This window comes from Caretta caretta, chromosome 11 (assembly GCF_965140235.1).
Source record: "Caretta caretta isolate rCarCar2 chromosome 11, rCarCar1.hap1, whole genome shotgun sequence".
In the NCBI taxonomy this organism is placed as follows: domain Eukaryota; kingdom Metazoa; phylum Chordata; order Testudines; family Cheloniidae; genus Caretta; species Caretta caretta.
The window spans coordinates 27,886,241-27,910,565 of record NC_134216.1 but is presented as its reverse complement, the minus strand read 5'-3'; the positions used below and the strand labels follow the sequence as shown (position 1 = coordinate 27,910,565).

General features: G+C 37.7%; 1 protein-coding gene across 5 annotated transcripts in view; it reads right to left on the bottom strand.

The window, feature by feature from the left end:
* Positions 1-24,325, bottom strand: part of RIF1 (replication timing regulatory factor 1) — a 58,191-nt gene that overhangs the window by 22,236 nt on the left and 11,630 nt on the right. For 3 of the 5 annotated variants that reach the window (XM_048869318.2, XM_048869319.2, XM_048869321.2), the window contains 12 exons: positions 22,654-22,805; positions 20,088-20,208; positions 16,841-17,014; positions 14,152-14,262; positions 13,779-13,841; positions 12,243-12,343; positions 10,756-10,842; positions 9,810-9,883; positions 9,461-9,641; positions 6,779-6,886; positions 5,468-5,614; positions 1,063-1,162 (listed from right to left, as the gene is read on the bottom strand). In XM_048869318.2, coding sequence (XP_048725275.2) covers positions 1,063-1,162; positions 5,468-5,614; positions 6,779-6,886; positions 9,461-9,641; positions 9,810-9,883; positions 10,756-10,842; positions 12,243-12,343; positions 13,779-13,841; positions 14,152-14,262; positions 16,841-17,014; positions 20,088-20,208; positions 22,654-22,805 — 1,419 coding nt within the window. Of the gene's footprint in view, positions 1-1,062; positions 1,163-5,467; positions 5,615-6,778; positions 6,887-9,460; positions 9,642-9,809; positions 9,884-10,755; positions 10,843-12,242; positions 12,344-13,778; positions 13,842-14,151; positions 14,263-16,840; positions 17,015-18,488; positions 18,741-20,087; positions 20,209-22,653; positions 22,806-24,325 lie in introns of those variants that run through there. The other 2 variants (XM_048869323.2, XM_048869322.2) reach the window with 2 other exon arrangements.

Here is a 24,325-nt window from a genome sequence, read left to right as displayed (position 1 = left end):
TAGTACTCAAAGCTGGATGAAACTGAAAAAGTTTTAATTAAAAGTTTACATCACATTATTTCAAAGGGAAAATCATTTCTCTTCAGCTGTAACTAGTACCTCCGCTCCTTGAGTAGTCCTACCAGATAGTTGCATGTAAGATACTACTCAGTGTGTGCAAGGGTGGCAGATGCTACAGCAAAAAATTAACTCAATTTCCATTTGAAATTCCATCTTTAAAATGTTCTAGTGTTTACTTTACTTTTAATGGCTACAGGGGAACAGGACAACCAGTAACACTGTGTGCCCAACACCTTCTGTATTTATATATCAATAGCTCAAATGAAACGTGGAAAACTATTTCACTAACATCGGACTTTCGGTGAGCGATATGGGACACAAAGCTAATAAAATGAAGCAACTCCCATTTCAAGTGCAGCACTGATAAGTGTTATGAAAACTAACCATACATGCAGTAACTTATGTTTTAAAGTTAATTGCTTAATGTATAAATTCTTCAAGGCACATTATAAGTTAAACTAAAACTGGAAATTGTAATAATCAAGTGCTGCTTTTTTAGGCTACGTTTCAACAAAGCAGTATGTGAAATGCAGGAGTTTTTGGACTGCTACTAAAAGAAAATGCCTTCATAGACTTAAGACTTTAAAAAATGAAACTATCATTGAACCCATAACTAAATTTTCCAAATTTAAAGAAAGTTTATGTTTTCAGTAATCCACTGAACAGGAAAAAATTTGCTATTGTCATAATATATACCAACCTATATCCTGATTTTCACATGTGCTGAGCCCCAAGGAGCTTTTACGAAGCTTACAGTGGAGCTGCTAAACACTCAATACTTCTGAAAAATCAGACTTAAGTGCCTAAGTATGAATTTAGGAGCTTAATTTTAGTTTCCTATTTTTGAAAATCTTGGACTCCGCTCTTAAGAAAGAAAAATACCTCAGAGGTGGACTGTTAAGAATATACAATACCTAATTTATCACTTGCAATAATTCTAGTTTTCAATCATTTACTCTTTGAAATCACAGAACAAATCCAATTATTGGAAATTTTTCTTACATCTATTTTTTGGCTGATATTTAGTACCATATGGTGTAAAGTTGATGCAGTCAACCATAACTGATACAATATGGGTGAGACCATCCACCATTGACAGGTTCTAAGGGGGGAGAAAAGCAAAAATCATTAGCAAAGCCAAATTCATGGGGGTAGAGAAAAATGTGAAACAGTGTTTAAAAGAAACCTAGTAGTGATTCTGGGTAACAATCTGGATATGTGTTCAGAACTATAATACATGGCAAGGAGACAAATGCAATTTTAAGCTGCAAGGAGGAAATCATCAGGGCCAGGTTACCAGCTAGTCTAAGTCAGCATCACTCCACTGAATTCAAAGCAGCAGATTTACACAAGCTGAAAATCCTATCAAGTCTTTTTATATTCTTTTCTCTATTTGTCTAGCTTTATCACATGTACTACTGCATTCAACTCTGACATCACATTACCAGAAATACCTGCAAATGGAAGGAGTTTAGAGAGAAACATCAAAAGCGATTATAAGTCTAGAGGTTTCAGAGTAGTAGCCGTGTTAGTCTGTATCAGCAAAAAGAAAAGGGAGTACTTCTGGCACCTTAGAGACTAACAAATTTGAGCACAAGCTTTTGTGAGCTACAGCTCACTTCATTGGATGCATGCAGTGGAAAATACAGTGGGGAGATTTTATACACACAGAGAACATGAAACAATGGGTGTTACCATACACATTGTAATGAGAGTGATCAGGTAAGGTGAGCTATTACCAGCAGGAGAGAAAAAAACCCTTTTGTAGTGATAATCAAGGTGGGCCATTTCCAGCAGTTGACAAGAACCTGTGAGGAACAGTTGGGGTGGGGGCAATAAACATGGGGAAATAGTTTTACTTTGTGTAATGACACATCTACTCCCAGTCTTTATTCAAGCCTAAGTTAATGGTGTCCAGTTTGCAAATTAATTCCAATTCAGCGGTCTCTCGTTGGAGTCTGTTTTTGAAGTTTTTTTGTTGAAGAATTGCCACTTTTAGGTCTGTAATCGAGTGACCAGAGAGATTGAAGTGTTCTCCAACTGGTTTTTGAAGGTTATAATTTTTGACATCTGATTTGTGTCCATTTATTCTTTTACGTAGACACTGTCCAGTTTGGCCAATGTACATGGCAGAGGGGCATTGTTGGCACATGATGGCATATATCACATTGGTAGATGTGCAGGTGAATGAGCCTCTGATAGCGTGGCTGATGTGATTAGGCCCCATGATGGTGTCCAGGGGAACGTGATGGTGTCCAGGGGACACAAATCAGATGTCAAGAATTATAACATTCAAAAACCAGTCGGAGAACACTTCAATCTCTCTGGTCACTCGATTACAGACCTAAAAGTGGCAATTCTTCAACAAAAAAAACTCCAAAAACAGACTCCAACGAGAGACTGCTGAATTGGAATTAATTTGCAAACTGGATACAATTAACTTAGGCTTGAATAAAGACTGGGAGTGGATGGGTCATTACACAAAGTAAAACTATTTCCCCATGTTTATTTCCCCCCCAGTACTGTTCCTCAGACGTTCTTGTCAACTGCTGGAAATGGCCCACCTTGATCATCACTACAAAAGGGTTTTTTTCTCTCCTGCTGGTAATAGCTCATCTTACCTGATCACTCTCGTTACAGTGTGTATGGTAACACCCACTGTTTCATGTTCTCTGTGTATATAAAATCTCCCCACTGTATTTTCCACTGCATACATCCAATGAAGTGAGCTGTAGCTCATGAAAGCTTATGCTCAAATAAATGTCAGTCTCTAAGGTGCCACAAGTATTCATTTTCTTTTTATAAGTCTAGAGGTATTGACCCCTAATGAAATGTTTATATTACAATATATGGCTAGCTGAAGGACATATTACAATATTACAATGTATGGCTAGCTGAAGGACTGTCACACTAAGAGCAAACATTTTTGGTTAAAATATTGTAAACACAGCAATAAGATCTTCATAACAAGGAACGCCATAAAGTAAATTCAATGGTCATATGATTAATCAATTGTTAATAGAAACACTAAGTTTAAGAGAGAACATTTCCCTGAACCCATACTATTTGCACAAAAAAAGACGACAACATTTTGTTTAAATAGTTGTGCCAAAACTGTCCAACTTTCATAGAATTTATACTTTGAAGTACTTCAATTTAAAATAAGTCTGAGTGCAACAGCTATTACTGAAAATATAAGAGTCAGGTGCAAAGTTTCCTATATTAGGATTAACAGATGTGGTAGTATCAAGAGGGAGTTTAACAAGTGACAAACTTGTAGCAATGCAATTGTGTCGCTCAATTTCTAAGGCTTGACCTTTGTTGTATTTGTTCTTAAAGGAACTAAGTGTGGTTAACAAAATACAGTTAAATTTACAAAGTCTAAAATTTTATGACAACTTAGTATATATTCACATGTACACACACTGCCAGCCCCCTATTTTGCCTGTCTGATCTGTTCTTATAAATAGGAGAACCAGCTGAAACACAGTAGGAAGAGCCAGCAGGATTGCAAACAAAAACAAATGCTATACGCCTTATTTGTTGGTAGGGCTACCCACCTGAGAAACTGATAACTGATTAATCTTCTTAACCTTATTTTACAAGTTGACAAATTATTAGTTGGATAGTTCAGGTTTAAGGTTGTCAACCTCATTTATATTTAAATTAAATTTAAATATGTGGAGTGTCAGTCGCAGTGGATTTAGTAGAGTATTACTATACTTAAAGCCCAAATCCAAAAATGTCCTTGAGTTGCAATTTTACATAGAGAGCATAATCACACAATATTTGTATAGCTAATAATTAGTGTCCAGGTTTAGTCAACCGAAATTGCCTCAATCTCCTGTGCAGCTTTCAGTTTGCATAAAGTTCTATGCATCTGTTCAGTGGGATGGGAGGCCTAAGGATGAATCAGACACATTACTTTACTAATTTAGGGCTTGCCCACGTTTCAAAAAGGACTAGATCAAAGTGTATACATGAACCACTAATACGCATCAGCAGGTTCCACACGGACAGTTAGTCTGCGGCAGGCTAGTGCAAGTTAGATTCACACCCCAGCTTGCTACAAATTAAATGTTCATGTAGACAAGCTCTGAGGACTTCCCATATTGATTATAAAATTCTATTTCTGTTCAGATGGAACAGCCCTCATTTTATGATTTCAAGTTTACTGAATTGTGTATTTAACCACCATATTAGGCAGCAGAGCTTTCACTTCATGACAAAGCCATCTCCTATTAGACAATGTAAATTCCATTCATGATCTGTAAATGGGTTAAAACAAAATGCTTGTTATCTGTATAACTAATGTTGCTGGGTTATATTAAAAACTAGAAATTTGCTAAAGACTTGATATTTTGATAAATGCTTTATAAAATATTTTTATAACCTATTCATGTGTACATTTACTTCAAACTGTCTCTGAATCAACTCCTAATTTCTGTAGGAAAAGGATTATGTATTTTTCACTTGATTTGTGTAAATAATTCTGACAGTAGTGTACTATTTGCTGTAGTTTATCATCAGATCTACACTGCTTAAGAAGCTGCTAACCTAGGCTGAAGGGTATGGTACCACATTTACAGTACCATTAGAACTAGCACACATATGCCTATCTTTGCTACAACCACACCTGCAGTGTAGACCTAAGTTCCCTCTAAGCTGCGGGGCTGCATAGCTGCCTATTAAGCCCTGAGCAGGGTCAAGGCTGCAGAGGGGAGAGAGGTGCCTCTCCCCACCGGCCAAAGCACGGACTTGACCCAGACTTGCCACAGCAGGGGGAAAGGAGCCCCTCCCTTGGTACAGCCCAGCCGGAGTTACCGTGGCCGGGGAGATGTGTCTCTCCACCCGCCCTGCGCTGCTGTGGTGAGAGAAGGCTGGGGGGAGTCCTCTCTCCCCACCGCAACCCCATGGCAGCCTGGACCCCAAACCCCTCATCCCTGGGACCACCCCAGAGCCTGCAAACCTCCCCACACACAACCACCCTTTGCCCCAGCCCTGAGCCACCTTCTACACTGCAAACCCAGCCCCACCCCAGAACCCTCCTCCCCCCCACACCCAAACCCTCTACCCCAGTGCTGAGCCCCCTCTCACACTCTGAACCCTCATCCCCACCTCCACCATATTAATTTTGTTATGTGCACCCCACATAACCTCCATTTTGGTGCACATAAAATTCATTCCGCAAATGGATGTAAAAAATTAGAGGCAACACTGGTGTAAACATACCTTTATAATCCAACTCCTGATGTTTAGCTTTGACTGGGCTTATAACAAAAATTGATGGTTAAATTTAAATTTAATTGAGTAAACGCAAAACAAAAGTTAAAGTGGGACTGTTTTTCCATGTGCAGACTGCACCAGCAGGAGTTTTGTATAATTTAATATTGTGGTTTATACTTACTACTAGGGCTTCATCTTCTAGTCCAGATATTTTGGCACAAAGTTCTTCGCAGCACAAATTTTCTTCTGCTGTTGCCACTAAAGCAGCACAGCGGGCAAATGTTTTATACAGCTCTGACCAGGTGCGCAACAAGGACTTCATAGTGGGCTTTAAAAACCAAAACAGAAGTTGTACATTTACAATTCAAAATAGTAGTTTGCACAATTTTTCCTTCTTTCTATATGTCAGAAGTCAAGGTGGGCAAGCTATTTGATTTTCTTCTTGAGATGTGGTGAGGTATCCACCAAGTCTAATATTGATTGTCTTTTTATATTCCTTTCTTTATTTGTCAATAGAACTATACTAAGTAACTGAAGCCTCACCTACATTCTTCTAATAGGAAAAGCCTTTTCACATTTCAATTAACAAAACTGCATTGCTTTAAGATCTAAATATAGATTGATATAGATAAGAAATCCTGTGGTTACAAGTTTTGCTCTTTTTTCCCTATCAAAAGACTATAAAATGCCAAGACATTAACCTTAGAAGTACAGAACACAAGTTTATTTTTAAGAACATAACATAAAAATGCCCATACTAAGTCAGACCAATGGACGACGTAGCCCAGTATCCTGCTTTCCGACAGTGGCTAGTGCCAGATGCTTTGAACGGAATAAACAGAGCAGGGCAATTATCAAGTGATCCATCCCACCATACAGTCCCAGCTTCTGGCAGTCAGAGGGTTAGAGATACCCAGGGCATGGGGTTGCATCATTGACCATCCTGGCTAATAGCCACTGAGGGATCTATCCTCCATGAACTTAATTCTTTTCTGAACCCAGTTATAGTTCTGGCCTTCACAATATCCCCTGGCAACAAGTTCCACAGGCTGATTGTGTCGTGTGAAGTACTTGCTTATGTTTGTTTTAAACCTGCTGCCTATTAATTTCATTGGGTAATCCATGGTTCGTGTGTTACATGAAAGGGTAAATTACACTTAACTCATTATCTCCATACCACTCATGAGTCTATTGACCTCTATCATATGCCCCCGTAGCTCTTTTTAAACTGTATATACAGCATGGTGCTCATTTCAAAGACTTCCAGGTAAGCAGAAAAACTGAAAAATTAATAACTTACACTAGTTTAAAAGTTTCTAAGAGACAGAGAAAGATTTAAGAATAGCCAGGTGTGAGCTGATATGGAGCCAGCTTACATCTTATACATAAGATTCAGTACCGTAGACCCAAAGGAAGATTATCTTACCAATGTTTAATGTTTACTAGAAACACTGCATTTTTACAGAATCTAAGATTTGTTTTCATTTCTTACCTGTGGAAATTCTTGAATAGGGAAAATGTGGCTCATGGGTAACAGCAGTGCACTGTAAACAGCATTAAAGTTGTGTTCCAATGCATCTCCCTGATTTACTTCACTAGTCTAAATAAACCAAAAACAATAACTTAATAGATAAGTAACGTACAAGGAGCAAAGGACACCCGGATTAAATTTGGTTTCTAGTTTTTTAAATAAAGTTTTTACAAATTAAGACTAAAGTAATTCCATTTTAATGTGAATTAAATCTTTAGTTACTAGCCCACAGTGTTTGCTAGAGAATCTAAAAATAGGCTATCAACTAGTTAAACAAAAAAGCAACAATGACGGTTCAATTTTCAATGTTGAGAGAAAAATGCAAGAGTAAACAGAATCTATAAAACAGGATTCCAGGAATCATTTTGAAGCAACAGAAACTGGTACAAGCATGGCTGAGAGCTATTTTTGTTTACAGTATCACCAGGTTGAATCATAACTGGGATTGGCTGTCTGTTACCATCCAATTTTTAAATTTGCAACCATTTTTGATTTAAAAAAACTTTACACATTACACTCATGTGACAACACGGGCTTTTAGCTACTAGTGAAAATCAACATTTGTGAAAAAATGAATTCTAAAATTTAATTCAACTTTAATAACTAGAGATTTTATTGGTAATTTAGGTGACTTTTTAAATACTTTAAAAACTATTTATAGTTTTAAGGCCAGGGGACCATTATGATGATCTAGTAGTACTTCCTGCATAACACAGGCCAGAGAATTTCAGCCAGTAATTCCTGCATCAAGCCTGTGACTTCTGGTTAAGATAGAGTATATATTTTAGAAAGTCATTCAGTTTTCATTTAAATTCTTCACATGATAGATTCTCCATCTCATAAGAACGGCCATACTGGGTCAGACCAACGGTCCATCTAGCCCAGTATCCTCTTCCGACAGTGGCCAATACCAGGTGCTTTAGAGGGAATGAACAGAACAGGTAATAATCAAGTGATCCATCCCCCGTTGCCCATTCCCAGCTTCTGCCAAACAGAGGCTAGACACACTATCCTTGCCCATTCTGGCTAATAGCCCATTTCATTCCTGGGTAAGCTGTTTCAATGATTAATTACCCTGTCTAGTATGAATATATTTAGCTTCAGATGCCGGCAGTTGAACCTTGTTATATCCTTGTTCAGTAAAAATTTCTCTTTATGTAGGTACTTATAAACTGATCAAGTCACCTTTTTACCTTCTTTTGACTAAAAGTAAGTAGACAGTGTCTCGCTCTAAGGCTTGTTTTCAGGATCTCAAATCATTGTATCTTTTTTCACTTTGTCAGCACCCTTTTTGAAATGTGGAAACTAGGAACGGATACTACATTTCAGTAACAGTCTCACTAATGTCAACTAGAGGAAATAGCATGTCTCCGCTTCTCACTGACATTCTTCCCCCCACCCACTTCCGCTGCTCTCCTGCTGGTAATAGCTCATCTTAAGTGATCACTCTCCTTACAGTGTGTATGATAACACCCATTTTTTCATGTTCTGTGTGTATATAAATCTCCTCACTGTATTTTCCACTGAATGCATCCGATGAAGTGAGCTGTAGCTCAGGAAAGCTTATGCTCAAATAAATTGGTTAGTCTCTAAGGTGCCACAAGTATTCCTTTTCTTTTTGCGAATACAAACTAACACGGCTGCTACTCTGAAAATTCCCCCCACTAATACCTACAAGTATACACCAGCTGTCTTAGCCACACCCTCGCATTGAGCGATCATTTTCAATGGGTTAGACACAAAGACCCACCCCAAATTCTTTTCAGTCACTGTTATGTAGGATGTAGACCCCCATCACATAAGTATGACCTACGTTCTTAGTGCCCAGACGTATGACCCTGCATTTGGCTGGATTCAAATGTGTGCTACTCAAAGGAGCCCAGTATACCAAGCAATACAGATTTTGTAGAACTGGCCTGTCATTTACTACCCTTCCAATTTGCATTATCTACAAACTACCAGCAATGATTTTTATTAACTTAATTGGTCCCTTTAATTTCAAAGAGGAGGAAATACTACAACACAAATCAATTATGAAAAGTTATTTATTATTCCATCTACTTGATGTGCAATTATACTCTAAATAGTGACTCAATTATGACATTGTATTTCATTGATCCTATATAAAAATATTCAGTTTACAAAAGGTTGGTTTATATAACAAAGCATCAACCTGGACTCTTTTCTTCTCAATTATCACAAGCCATAAAAATTCTGCAGGGCAAGTTATGTTCTTCATCACACCTGTGCAACTCCACTGAAGCTAATAGAAGTACTTATGAATTATTCACATTTGATATCTGAGAAATATGAAATATCAGCAATGTCATATTGACATCACTTTTCAGAATAGAGCCATACTTTAAAATCTACTTTTGGACAGCCTTCCACTATTGATCAACTACAAACTACTATTAGTCTCTCTTGTAAAAAGATGAAGTAATACTGCATTGTCTCTGTCTAACTAAGGGAATAAACTCTTTGGGCAGGTGACTGATAACTATTTTTTTGTTTTTTTTAAGAGCCAGGAATTTACCAAAATGTCAAAATATGCTATTTCTTGCATTTATATTATCATATTCTCATTGCTGAGAAGGCAATCACACACTAAAATGCTTATGAATATATGGTATAATACTATACCTGGTTAATCCATTCAGTCAATGGGTTAACTACAATACTCCACATTCTCCAAAGATGTTCCTTATTTTCCACCTGTTTTGCACACTGATTAATAATGCAGAACACGGACTCACTGAAAGCCAGAGGAGATGTGGGGCCAGACAAAACACAACCCACAAGGACTTCCAAGTTTAGGAAGAACCTAAAAACAAAAGTTTAAAAGTTAGATAGGCAATTATGGGGGGAAGTATTATTTAAAATTCACAGGAAAAGCCTCTAAAATCAGCATACTGAGGTACAGAAGAACAGGACAAGTTTGGTAACAGAACAAACGAACATTCTCAAATAGTTCCAGAATAGGATCACCTACCTCTCATCTGTTACACACCATTCCAACAGATTATCACGGAAAGGTAGCTGAATTAAGAACAAAGCTGGTGTTCCCTTGCAAGAAAAAAAAATATTTAATCAGCCTTTTGAACTGTATTTTCATTAATGAAGTGTTTATTTCACAGTCAGAATAGCGTATAGGGTGGGGGGGTTTTCAGTTAATGATCCAGAAATGAAATATATAGGAGCCATATAAATTTAACTCCACGAGCCAGTAATTTATTCAGAGTCAACTAAAATTCTGAACTTGAATTCTGTACAAAAAAAAGTGGTCACTTAATTACAACATCTAGAAACTAAAGCATGAGAAATCTGAATCAAATTATTCAAACACCCTTACCTCGTGCAGAAAGCCACCATAAACTGCCAGACTCCTATACGGCAGATTTTGCATTTGCCAAATTATTACCAAAAACATATTCAGAGTAGTCATGAGCTAAGTTTAATTATTTTGTCTCTTGAACATTTTTCGTGACATACCACACATGTAGTCAATCAATTGGCTAGACTATTAATCAACATACTGCTCCATCAATAACATGTAACGAAAGGTTACATAACAGACCTTGTGGTCTTCTTGGGTACTGTCTACAACCCTTGCAACAAATAGTGTGCTCAACAATACAAGGAGGTCACTTTCACAAATATGTCTCTTCAGAGTATTTTTCAGACATGAGGAATTGCTAACCCTGTTTCAACTCATTTTAATCTCATTTATTGATGCAGTTAAATTGTCTGTGACAAGTGAATGCTAAACTTGTTCCAGACATTCTAAAATAAAAATACCAGTGAGAATGTATAATTTCACCAAGATATGGCTCTTTTGGTTTACATAGTGTACCGTGAATATGCACTGTACTCCAACTACTTTCTCTTAAGTATAAATACTAACAAAATTTTAAAAATATAATTTAGGTTTTACTTACATTTAAAAGATCCATGTCAGCAACCTGATATGCTGGTGATCCCAATACTTTTGAAGGTAATTCTTTAATTGTAATTTCTATAAGGGACTGAGGGAAGGAAGCAAACAAGAAAACAGGCAACTATTAAAAAAACAGAATCCTTCAGAACAGACTATATATAAATGTCTAATCCTATGCAAGAGATAAATACTAGCAAGTAAATGAGAATCCAGATGTTAACTGGTTTGAAGTTTTCTGTAGTGGCATAAAGAAAGCAGCCTTACAAACAATTGCTCTCTGAAGTAATGATAACTTAGGAAGAAAAGGGATACAAAGGACTGCACCACAACTAAAGATGGGTGAGTGGTGGTGGTGTGTGTGGGGGGGAGGGGGGCAGGGGGAGAGGAAAGAGAAAGGAAGGTCAGAAACCGCTGCAAAAGGTGCATTGCAGCAATGACTCACCCCCCACACCCAGGAATGTGTATAAAGGTACGAAACATGGGTGGGGCAAGTCTCTATGTCCAAGCAGAGAGGAACTCAACACCTACCCTCCCTCCCCTAGTGGAGGCAAATGGCAGGCCGGGTTAGGACCTGTTGCGGGCATTACGCTAGTCATCCCTTTTGAAGGGGGGATGGAAAGGAATTTTTCCTGCATCACCAGAATTGGCTTCGGTGGAATGTGTCTTTCGCCTTCCTCAGAGCAGGTGTGAGGATGGACCTTTTCTGGTGAACAGAAAAGGTGGTAGGCCATGACGCAACTTATTTTGTAATAATGGGCAGATGTTCAGTGCAGGTACACCATTGGGAGGGCAGCCAATGACCAGATAAATGGCCGGATAAAGGGTTTAAAAGGAGGTCCTGTATAAGGGAAGAGAACGGGGGAGGGGGGATTCAGGGACTCCTATGATTAGTACGGCAGGGAGCAAACCCCCCCTGTTCTCATAGCCCTCCTTAACCCTCTTACGAGGCTGGTGGATGGCAAGGTCCAAGCCATGGGTTGACTGGGGGACCTGGATGGAAACAAAGGGGGGCTGGTGAAAGCCCTGGAAAACTGAGTTGAATAAGCATGGATTAAACAATGCGGGGGCTGGTGAAAGCCGCAGAGAATTGATTTAAATAAGCGTGGATTTGCCTGCACTGTACACTTTATCTGCCCGGTAGTCCCAGACATCTATATAAAGTTGCAGCCTGATTAAAACCCATCACAAGTCTCCTGTCCTTCTTGCAGTATACCCAGACAATGACTCACACCATGGGACTCATGCTGACATTTGATATATACTCCTTAAGGGTTCTTACAAAAGAAATCTATGTAGTTTGCCAAAAGAACTTAGTAATTTTTATAAAAGAATTTTAAAAATTGTCAGCTCTTTAGAGCCAGAAGTTTTGGTGTAGCCATTGCAAGAAACGGATATCAAAATATAGAAGGTTTCAATTATACAATATTTACTTAACAGCACATAAAAAAATTATCGGTTTAATAAAAAAACAAAAACAAAAAATCTTACCAATGTTTTCTGAACAGGAAGAGTGCTTGAGGTAACTATGTTTTTTAAGGCCTGTAATAATAGTGTTAACATTTCTGAACCTTGCCTTTCTTTCTTATTGCCTAAAAAGATAAAAGTAAAAAGCATGTTCAAGCCAGAGATAAAGCTACAGAAGTCTGCAGAACAAAGCACTAATTAGTGTGATCATCACTTAAAAATTATTTTTACTGCAACTAAATGAATCTTAAGGCAAGGACATTTTCTGAAAAAAATCAATACATAATGTGGACTGTAGCACCTTGCATCAATTTTCAGTTCCACTCTCCTGCAATTATGAAGATATGCAGTGAACTGCCCAGAGAAACAGATATAAAATATGTTATTTATAAAGTGTGCTAAGTACTTTACTAAATAATTGAGAGACAGTCAAGAAAGCTGAAATGCTTTGACCAGGCTACAACTCTTCCATCAGCATTCACAGTGTGAAGTCAATGCAATTTATGCTCCTAAATTGCTTCGGTACTTTTGAAAAATCTCATCAGAAATTGCCTAAATATGGGTTTGTGAGGCTAACTTTTGGCTCCTTTTTTAAAATGTAAAAAAAACTTTTAAAAAGTTCATAACTTTGTTAATGTACTAAAGTCTAAACTTCTCACTGTTAACACTGAAGCAATTCTGTTTTGAAATAACAGATTTCACGCCACTAAGAAAAGTATATATTAAAAATACAATTTTAGCTCCTAATGCTGCAAACATTTAGACAAATGCTTAACTTTAACCATGAGTACTTTAACCATGAGTACTTTAACCACAAGTAGTCCCGCTGACTTCAATGGAGTTTTTTGTGTAAGTAAAGTTACATACCTGTTTAAATGTTTGCAGGATCAGGGACTTAATATTTTCAGTGTTTTTGTTTTTGCCTACAGCAGCAGAGTTTTGTAAAATTCAGATAAGATACCCTATACCAGTAATGGAATTCTAAAAAAGATAGCATTTACAATTTTGTTCATTACAAATTTTAAAGTTGCAATAGCCCAAGTTTTAAAATTAGTTTTAAAGAGCTCTACCTGACTCAAATCAATGATTTTTTTTTCAAATCAAATTTAAGTAATTTAAAATCGCCTTGATTTAAATCACTCAACCCTGTTTAAGAAAAATGTAATCTAAGACATGATATAAAAAAATAATATGGAAAATGGACTGAGAGGTGACAAGACATACAGCAATAAGACCACATGGAGATGATTTTGGTATGCTCACATTTTGATGTTTTCAATTTTTAATATATGATATGTAATCCTTATGATGCATACCCTTATTATGGGGCTAGGCTGCATAACCCTTACTCATGACGAGGACTTACAAAAGTGGCATAATTTAGTCCCTTTTGCATACATATTATATATTGTACAAAATTAGATTGCATCTTGTAAGTGTCTAGAAATAGTGGGTTTTTATGAAGAATTTTACTGAATAGCCGAATACTTTCAGGAACATACCCCCCAAAAAACCTCATGTTTCAGTCATCAATGATAAATGTGAAATAAACATTATTACCTGATTCAATAGCTGCTTTCACAAAATCAATCATATGCTTCCATATAATATTTAGCATGGCATCTGCAAAACAAAAAGTGAAATTTCCATTCACAGAAGTCAGTGAAGAATACGGAGCAAAAGAAATAGCAATGCACATAGAAAACAGTTGTTCAGTTATGGACTTTGAAATGAATTTTAAACGTAATGCAACAACGCATAGACGAAAAGATCACAAACACAAAACTGGATATGTTGATAAGAAAAATGCTATTTTAACATTTTCATTATTACTCTATTAAAAATCCTCTTTTCCCTACTTTTTAATTTTATTTCCCTTCATCTCAAAATTACTACACAAAATAAAAAGGTTATTTCACCATGAAATTTTTACCTGGAACCTCTTTTCCAATTGCAATGAAGCCTTCCTGAACTGCATTTATGAGTGTGCTGGCATGCTTACAAAAAAAAGAAGGGCTACTGATCAATGGATATTGAAGAGGCTCTAGGAGAAAACAGAAAACAAATCTGACATACCACATGTGGATTATTATTATTATTTTTTTACAGTCAAGAGTTTTCAAGAGATAGCCTAAAAGAAAAATCAAGTAGAGTGTGTTCTTTAAGTTAGTTAAACAGAAATTAAAAGGTACAATAACTACAGTGAAGTCCATGAAAGCTGCATGGACACTTTTCAAAGACACCATAATAGAGGCTCAACTTATATGTATACCCCAAATTAAAAAAACACAGTAAAAGAACTAAAAAAGAGCCACCGTGGCTTAACAACCATGTAATAAAGCAGTGAGAAATAAAAAGGCATCTTTTAAAAAGTGGATGTCAAATCCTAGTGAAGTAAATAGAAAGGAGCATAAACACTGCCAAATTAAATGTAAAAATGTAATAAGAAAAGCCAAAAAGGAGTTTGAAGAACAGCTAGCCAAAAACTCAAGAGGTAATAAAATTTTTTTAAGTACATCAGAAGCAGGAAGCCTGCTAAACAACCAGTGGGGCCCCTGGACGATCGAGATACAAAAGGAGCACTTAAAGACAATAAGGTCATCGCAGAGAAACTAAATGAATTCTTTGCTTCAGTCTTCATGGCTGAGGATGTTAGGGAGATTCCCAAACCTGAGCCGTCTTTTGTAGGTGACAAATCTGAGGAATTGTCACAGATTGAAGTGTCACTAGAGGAGGTTTTCGAACTTAACAGTAACAAGTCACTGGGACCAGATGGCATTCACCCAAGAGTTCTGAAAGAACTCAAATGTGAAATTGCAGAACTATTAACTATGGTTTGTAACCTGTCCTTTAAATCAGCTTCTGTACCCAATGACTGGAAGATAGCTAATGTAACGCCAATATTTAAGAAGGGCTCTAAAGGTGATCCTGGCAATTACAGACCAGTAAGTCTATCAGTAGTACCGGGCAAATTAGTTGAAACAATAGTAAAGAATAAAATTGCCAGACACATAGAAGAACAAATTGTTGCACAAAAGTCAACATGGTTTCTGTAAAGGGAGATCATGTCTTACTAATCTATTAGAGTTCTTTGAAGGGGTCAACAAACATGTGGACAAAGGGGATCCAGTGGACAATAGTGTACTTAGATTTCCAGAAAGCCTTTGACAAGGTCCCTCACCAAAGACTCTTACATAAATTAAGTTGTCATGGGATAAGAGGGAAGATCCTTTCATGGACTGAGAACGGGTTAAAAGACAGGGAACAAAGGGTAGGAATAAATGGTCAATTTTCAGAATGGAGAGGGGTAACTAATGGTGTTCCCCAAGGGTCAGTCCTAGGACCAATCCTATTCAACTTATTCATAAATGATCTAGAGAAAACGGTAAAATAGTGAGGTGGCAAAGTTTGTAGATGATACTAAACTGCTCAAGATAGTTAAGACCAAAGCTGACTGTGAAGAACTTCAAAAAGATCTCACAAAAATAAGTGATTGGGCAACACAATGGCAAATGAAATTTCATGTGGATAAATGTAAAGTAATGCACATTGGAAAAAATAACCCCAACTATACATACAATATGATGGGGGCAAATTTAGCTACAACTAAATCAGGAAAGAGATCTTGGAGTCATCGTGAATAGTTCTCTGAAGACGTCCACGCAGTGTGCAGCAGCAGTCAAAAAAGCAAACAGGATGTTAGGAATCATTAAAAAAGGGATAGAGAATAAGATGGAGAATATCGTATTGCCCGTATATAAATCCACGGTACACCCACATCTTGAATACTGCGTACAGATGTGGTCCCCTCATCTCAAAAAAGATATACTAGCATCAGAAAAGGTTCAGAGAAGGGCAACTAAAATGATTAGGGGTTTGGAACGGGTCCCATATGAAGAGAGATTAAAGAGGCTAGGACTTTTCAGCTTGGAAAAGAGGAGCCTAAGGGGCGAAATGATAGAGGAATATAAAATCATGAGTGGTGTGGAAAAAGTGAATAAGGAAAAGTTATTTACTTGTTCCCATAATACAAGAACCAGGGGCCACCAAATGAAACTAATGGGCAGCAGGTTTAAAACAAATAAAAGGAAGTTCTTCTTCACTCAGCACACTGTCAACCTGCGGAACTCCTTGCCTGAGGAGGTTGTGAAGGATAGGACTATAACAGGGTTTAAAAGAGAATTGGATAAATTCATGGAGGTTAAGTCCATTAATGGCTATTAGCCAGGATGGGTAAGGAATGGTGTCTCTAGCCTCTGTTTGTCAGAGGGTGGAGATGGATGGCAGGAGAGAGATCACTTGATCATTACCTGTTAGGTTCATTCCCCCTGGGACTGGCCACTGTCGGTAGACAGGATACTGGGCTGGATGGACCTTTGGTCTAACCCAGTATGGCCATTCTTATGTTCTGTTTTTATGTTGTTAAGTGTTCTATATTAACATATGATAAAAATAGCTCCAAATATTAAGCAAAAGATTAGGATCTGCAATTAATTATTTTAAGTATCTTATCTATTATGTACATCTTTAGGTTTAGCAAAATATTATGGAAAATTCAAAGTAATCATTTCAAACTACCAAGAGTAGTATCAAGAGTGCTTTGAAAAATGTAGTGCAAATACCTAGATTAAGTAAAAGTTTGTTTTGCTTAGAAAAAGCCAAAACTTCTGGCCCCATCAGGAAGTGAAGCAGCATTTCAATTCCCAAAAGTTGAATTGAGGGGATCACTATGATCCCTGATACACTAGAATTCAGGTTTATCCTTGGAGTGACTGGACTTCCAAATGGATAAGAACCTAAGGAAAAGAAAAACACAATTGTTGTGACTATATCGTAACTACATTCAAATGAACCATTTTAAAGTGAAAACACAGATCCAAAATAATAAATATAAAAATTAAGTCTGACAATTTTACAAATGGGGAAAGAGAACAATTTCAGACTTAGCACTGTGGTAAAGCCAGGAATACAATTCAAATCTCCAGACTCCCAGCTTTGTGTTTTAGCCACAAAGCAATCTCTTCCTGGCCAAAAATTCCCATTATAGTAAGTAACTACTAGCAATGCTTTATTTAAGAAACTATCAGTTTTCATTAGAATCCTTTATTTTAAGGAGTTTATAGTATGTATAAGGCCCTACCAAATTCACAGTCCATTTTGCGCAATTTCACACTCACAGGATTTAAAAAATCGTAAATTTCATTATTTCAGCTATTTAAATCTGAAATTTCAGATGTTGTAATTGTAGGGGCCTGACCCAAAAAGGCACCGTGGGGGGGATCACAGTACTGCTACCCTTACTTCTGTGCTGCTGCTGACGGCGATGCTGCCTTCAGAACGGGGCAGCTGGAGAGTGGTGGCTGCTGGCCAGAAGTCCAGCTCTGAAGGCAAAGCCACCACCAGCAGCGCAGAAGGATGGCATGGTATGGTATTGCTACCCTTACTTCTAGGCTGCTGCCTGTAGAGCTGTGCCCTCAGTCAGCAGCCACCACTCTCCAAAGCTGTGCGGCCGAAGGCAGAGCAGAAGTAAGGGTGGCGATACCACGACCCCCTGCAACTCCCTTTTAGGTCAGGACCCCCAATTTGAGAAACGCTTGTCTCCCCAGTGAAATCTGTATAGTATAGAGTAAAAGCACAAAAGAGACCAGATTTCAGGGTCTGTGACGCATTCTTCATGGCTGTGAATTTGATAAGGTCTGTCAAGCTTCCTTCCACCCTCTGAACTCTAGGGTACAGATGTGTGGACCTGCATGAAAACCTCCTAAGCTTACTTTTACCAGCTTAGGTTAAAACTTCCCCAAGGTACAAACTATTTTACCCTTTGCCCTTGGACTTCCACTGCCACCACCAAACGTTTATCCGGGTTTATTTTATTAGGAAAGCATTGTTTGGAAACATCTTTCCCCCCCAAAATCCTCCCAATCCTTGCACCCCACTTCCTGGGGAAGGTTTGGTAAAAATCCTCACCAATTTGCATAGGTGACCACAGACCCAAATCCTTGGATCTTAAGAACAATGAAAAAAAAACATTCAGTTCTTGAAAAGAAGAATTTTAATAGAAGAAACAGTAAAAAAGAATCACCTCTGTAAAATCAGGATGGTAAATACCTTACAGGGTAATTAGATTCAAAACATAGAGAATCCCTCTAGGCAAAACCTTAAGTTACAAAAAGACACACAGACAGGAATATCCATTCTATTCAGCACAGCTTATTTCCTCAGCCATTTAAAGAAATCATAATCTAATGCATAACTAGCTAGATTACTTACTAAGTTCTAAGACTCCATTCCTGTTCTGTCCCCCGCAAAAGCATCACACAGACAGACAGACAGAGATTTGTCTTCTCCCTCCCCGCAGCTTTTGAAAGTATCTTGTCTCCTCAATGGTCATTTTGGTTAGGTGCCAGCGACGTTATCCTAGCTTCTTAACCCTTTACAGGTGAAAGGATTTTTCCTCTGGCCAGGAGGGATTTTAAAGATGTTTACCCTTCCCTTTATATTTATGACAGGGTCCTAACTACGTAACTTTAGAAGTTTGCTTCAGGACTGCTTACCTTGAGGTTTTAGCTCAAGATTAATTTTTTTTAACAATTTTTCAAAAAGTTATTTTAGCCAATTAAAAAACAAAAATCTGCCTTTTTGACAGATTTGTTACTGTTAACATGTATTTTTGTCGGTCTTGTTTTCCAGGTCTGAAGAGAACCTATTCTCTTCCTATGCCTCATACTTAGCTTTCCCTTCCCTTCCATATGACCCCTCCCTAGTGACCAGCACGAAGTCTGCTCGTAAAAATCAGATACATCATTGTTTAAGTGTGAAGTCTGCCTATAGTGGATAGGAAAATATTTTTCCCATTTTATAAGATTTAAGATTGTCACTAGTCAGACCTCAATGTTTCCAAATTAGACTTACCTTACCACTAATAGGCAGACTCCAGACTAATATTAATAGTTGTGATATACCAACCAAATGCATAGTGGGGAAAGGAAAGGTTTCCCATGTAAAGAAGCTGGTGATTGGGGTGAAGGAGAGATACGGGAGGGGAAAAGGTTCTGCTCTTAGGGGATCTGGAAAAGAGGGGGAAAAAAATAAGACTGGTGCTTTGATGCTGGAATTTGAAGCATTCATCACCTAATATTTAAGCATGCAAGTTTAATTCTGCAGATCACTTAACTATCTTAGAACAATTTTTAGAAGGTCACATGTTTTATCCTTCACTCTATTTCAACTAAAACTATTTTACATAACCTTAAAATTTAAATCTACTTGTTTTCAAAAAAGCCTCAACTGAGATAGAGATTTATACAACAGTTACAGCTACTAAAAATAATTACACGTTAAGGTTAAATGAATGGCTTAACTAGACTTAAACATGAAAGTAATTTAGAACTGAGAATGGTTTATTCCATCCCTGGCAAACATCGATCCAAACTGCATCATGATATACGCACAATAGATCTCATGAGGTCCCTGATGAATTTGCTTATGGCTGACAAGAATACCACACAGTATGCAAATGAACAAATGTAACTTAATTATATATAAATATAAAATATAAATTAATATAAAATGATGTTTACAGACACAGGACAAAGAATACCTGCAATACCTAGGTACAATGCAGTGCACCAAGGAATTCTTTCCCGCATTCTCGGATCTGAATAGTTTTGTAGGCTTAAAACAGATACAAAGTTTTCTTCGTTTAACTAGCTACTAAATTATTCTAGATCAGTAGACTGATATGAATGTGCAGTATCAATATATCGCTTGCTATTGCTTCTCACTAGTGAGATACTACTAACACTTAAATTTATTTTTAACTTAGTTCCAGCATTTGAATTATATTCAGAAGCAGGGCTTATTTTGTACCTGATTTCTGTGCAGACGTTGCTGTGGCTAAACTCTGATTGACTGCTGCACGAGAGGGAGTTCCTTGAGGTACAACAGAAGAATCTAGACTTAAAGTGCTTTGGATTAATGGAACACAAACCTGCAAAGACACCAAACCTCAGTGATTGTGTGTATGACACACATGAAGAGGAATTAAAGAGTACATTTAGTCTCAAATCCGCATCATATCTTGTCTGAGGAGAAAGTAGAATCATAAAAAGACTAAACTACTCTGTAAGCCATAGACGCCAACTCCGTAGGTACCCCAGGGCTGGAGCACCCACGGGGAAAAATTAGTGGGTTCTCTGCACCCACCGGCAACCAAGCTCCCCTCCTTGCCCCCCACCCCCTCTGCTCTGCCTCCTCCCCTGAGTGCACCACGTCCCCGCTCCTCCGCCTACCTCCCAGTGCTTGCCGCCGCCAAACAGCTGTAGTAAGCTCTGAGAAGGAGGGGGGAGGAGCGGGAATGTGGCGCGCTCAGGGAAGAAGGCAGGGAAGAGGCAGGGCCAGGACGGGGATTTGGGGAAGGGGTTGGAATGGGGGTAGGAGGGGGCGTGGCAGGGGTGGAGTCGGGGCGGGGGCAGAGGCGGGTCGAGCACCCACCGGCACCAGAAGAAGTTGGCGTCTACACTGTAAGCTACTCATTTAAAAAGTTATTTCTGATATATAGCAGCTTTATTTTAATGACTACCAAATCAGTAAAGTTTTCCAATATCATCAAATGAAAGTTAAATAATTTCAAATGAGATGTTACTGAGACAGTGCAGTTTGCAATTTTTCCATACGGTTTTCTAATCTTTTCTATAGGTAGATCAAAAGCATAAGATAAGAAACAAAAGATTTTCAGTTAATCACATCCTGGAATATAATTTGATTGAATTATGAAACCCAGTGCTAACAGTTCGTTTTATGTGCTCAGTCCAATTATACTACTATTTAAGTAGTTTTCCATTTATCAAAATCTCTAGGTTCATTACTAGAGTCAGTCAAAACATGTCAAAAAGGCATTAAAATTAATCTAACTGAAAAGCCTAATTCCAGAACAAGCCTCACTCCATCGCTACCACTAAGTCAACCCTTCCCAAACAATTCGGGGAAAACGTTTGTCTTGCAGGTCCACCAAGTCCATATTCAACTTGATATAGAAAGTGAACCCCTCAAAAATAACACATCAGCCCGATCCCTTTCTGACTAGGGGGCTGTAAACTTGACTCCACTCTATCACAACTGCTGTGGTATCACTTGAGAGACTGTCGTTTTCCATGTAGCTAAAGCCCAAACCATTTAGGGCTTTATAGGTGAAAACGAAGACATTAAAACACCAACTTCACTGTTCTTAAACATAGAATTATTTGCCTACTATTACAAACTATACCTGCATTACTATAATTGAAAGATTTTTTTTAAAAAATGGTCTTTTTTGTTGTGCATGTGACACACACTAATCAGTTGTGTTTGTTTGTATGAGTCTATAGAAAAAATAGGCTGCTGTGATTATAAACCCATAAAAAACTAGCAGGAAGACTCAAGAGCAGATAGAATACATAAAACTGCTATTTACTTGAAATCTATTTGAATTTCAAAAACAGAGTGTCTTTTTAAACTTTGAAAAAGAGATGAGTAAGTTCATGGAGTATAGGTCCATTAATGGCAAGGTGGTCAGGGATGTAACCATGCTCAGGGCTATCCTTAACATCTAACTACCAGAAGCTAGGAATGAAGACGGGTGGATTGCTCCGTAACTGCCCTGAAGCTCTGGTACAGGCCACTGTCGGAGACAAGATACTGAGCAAGTCAGACCATCACTGACAAAGTATGTCAGCTCTTATGTTCACATAGAAGTTAACTGAGAATAAATGCATATCACAAAGATCAGGGTAACTACTGCTCCTTGCTAAGAATACTACTTTATAAACAGGCTGCCAAATACTAGATGTATTTTCTATTTGTCCATTGAATGCCTTTGTGTATTCTGAGCAAGGACAACAGAAGTGTTTGATCTACCTTTGCTATACCATTAAGTTTTTTTTATATCCCCTCTTACATTTTCCAAGTTAACAAATCCTGATCTTCTCAGGCTCTTTTCACATAGAAAATTTTCCAGATGGAGGCAGGATGATGAGAACTGAACACAGTGTTGTAGGAGAATGGACTTATATAGTGAAAATGTCAATATTTTCCATTTTATCCCTTATAGAAAGTGTATTTTGTCTCACTACTGCTGTGTATTGAGTAGAGGATTTAACTGAGCAGTCCACAGTGACATTCAGATAATTCCTCTTGATAGTTAATTTAGACCTCCATGTGTACCATTAGTACAAACTGTTCTTTTATATTGACCTACCAGCTTAAATTTTTGGAAGCATGTCAGGTTTGGTGTCTACAAGAGTAACAGTATCCTTTTAATAATTGCTTTATGGCTAAAGATTACAGAGAGTCCAGATAAACAGCTACAGAAAGGAGATAATCATAAAGCAAGTTTCAGTTTTATATGAACAAAACATAGGCTGTCAACTACTATGCTAAAACTATTTGCGTTTGTTACCTGTTCAAAGTTGGCAGGCAGCTGAGGTCCAAGCCTCACCAGTAAATACCACCAGACCTCCAGTTTCGTCAGTGCCAAAGCCTCTGTTCTCACATGGATAGAGCTCAATGGCTGCATTAGCAATTTCAGCCTTTTTGCACTGCACAATATATCTTGAGGAACAAAAAACACATTTTTAAAAATGCTATAAAAAGTCTAAATTATTTTGCAGCACAATAAAGGGCAATTTCTAAACTGTTAGGTTCTTTTCTTTCAATTAACACATTCACTAATTCAGCAAGAATCAGTCTTCTCCATCAGGACGTTTTCTAGGTACTCAGTCCTATCAACGCAGTCGGCAGGAAAAACTTGTTTCCATTTTCCAACAGGAGCCTGCCAGAACAAGTACTTCTGAAACTGTTTAGCAGTTAACAATGAAAAAGGAATTTTGTTAAAAAGTACTCAAAGAGGAATAAAAGGAAGGAAAAATAGCTTTTCCCTACAAATCCTGGAAGAAAAGAATCCAAGCCTAAAAAAAGCTAGTTTTGATAAATGATCCAAATTAGCAGATGTTAAATGGCAGAAAAGAAATTAACTAATAAGGAATCCCCCTCTTATCTGAATCACGATTTGGCAAGACTTGGCTACAGCAATGACAAATCAAGGAAAGTGGAAAAGGAAAACTATGGTATCAAAAAAAAAAAGCCTGAAAAATTTAGCTAATAGGGATAATTTATGCAATGAAAACTTAGGGGAGTTGTCTCCTGAAGGAATAGGAGAAAAACAAAATCTAATTTATGATGCCTGAGGAAGGTGCAAATCAGGGCTTAAGTTACAACTTTGCATATTTCTTCTGCTGGAAACAAAGCATTCAGCTCACTCTAAAAGATCAATATTGAGCTGGGTTGCCAATATTGGTATATGTTTTCTTGATGTATTATCAAAGTCATATGGATATACTGAATTGAAGCTATTTGACCTCTGTAATTTGAATGAAAGAGCACAGCCTGAAGATCTCTGGTACAGCTAATCTATGCTCTCAAGGTTCTTCACACATCCAGTTCACACTGTAGCTGCTCTTTTATTTTGGATACATGTAGAATGAGAAGAAGAAACCTGACTTACTCAGCAGTGCCTGTAAAAGTGTTCAAGGCTGCTGGACTTAACTCCCCCTAGAACACCTGCTCAACTTGTATTTGAGAAAATATCGAAAGGTCCATTTGTGGGCAGCAGAATTTGAGAGAGATGATGTTGAAACTTTGGAAGCGAGGCTCTACTGTGATAATCAAAGAGCATATCAATGCTCCACTTCCTGCACTAGCTCATTCTTGAAAGCAGTATCCAGTTCAAGATCTCTTTCCTATTATTTAAAGCCTTCTATAGAAATAGCCCTAGCAACCCGAGAATCTCTCTCTCTGTACTTGGGAAATCTGATCACAGCTACATTCTGCTGAAACAATTAAACTGTTGGAGCAATCTCTTGAGAAAGGGAGGCAATTTCAAAAAGGAGCTAGACCCATATCATAGAACTCGCTAACCAAATAAATTAGAATGACCGCTATCCTTATTCTAACTCTACTACTCAGTTCCTTATGGCTGTCTCCCAATCCCACCATCCTTTCACTATTTGGGATTAAACTCTAAAACCAAGAGATTCCGTGCAAGAATTTCTAAAACCAATATACTTTGGGTG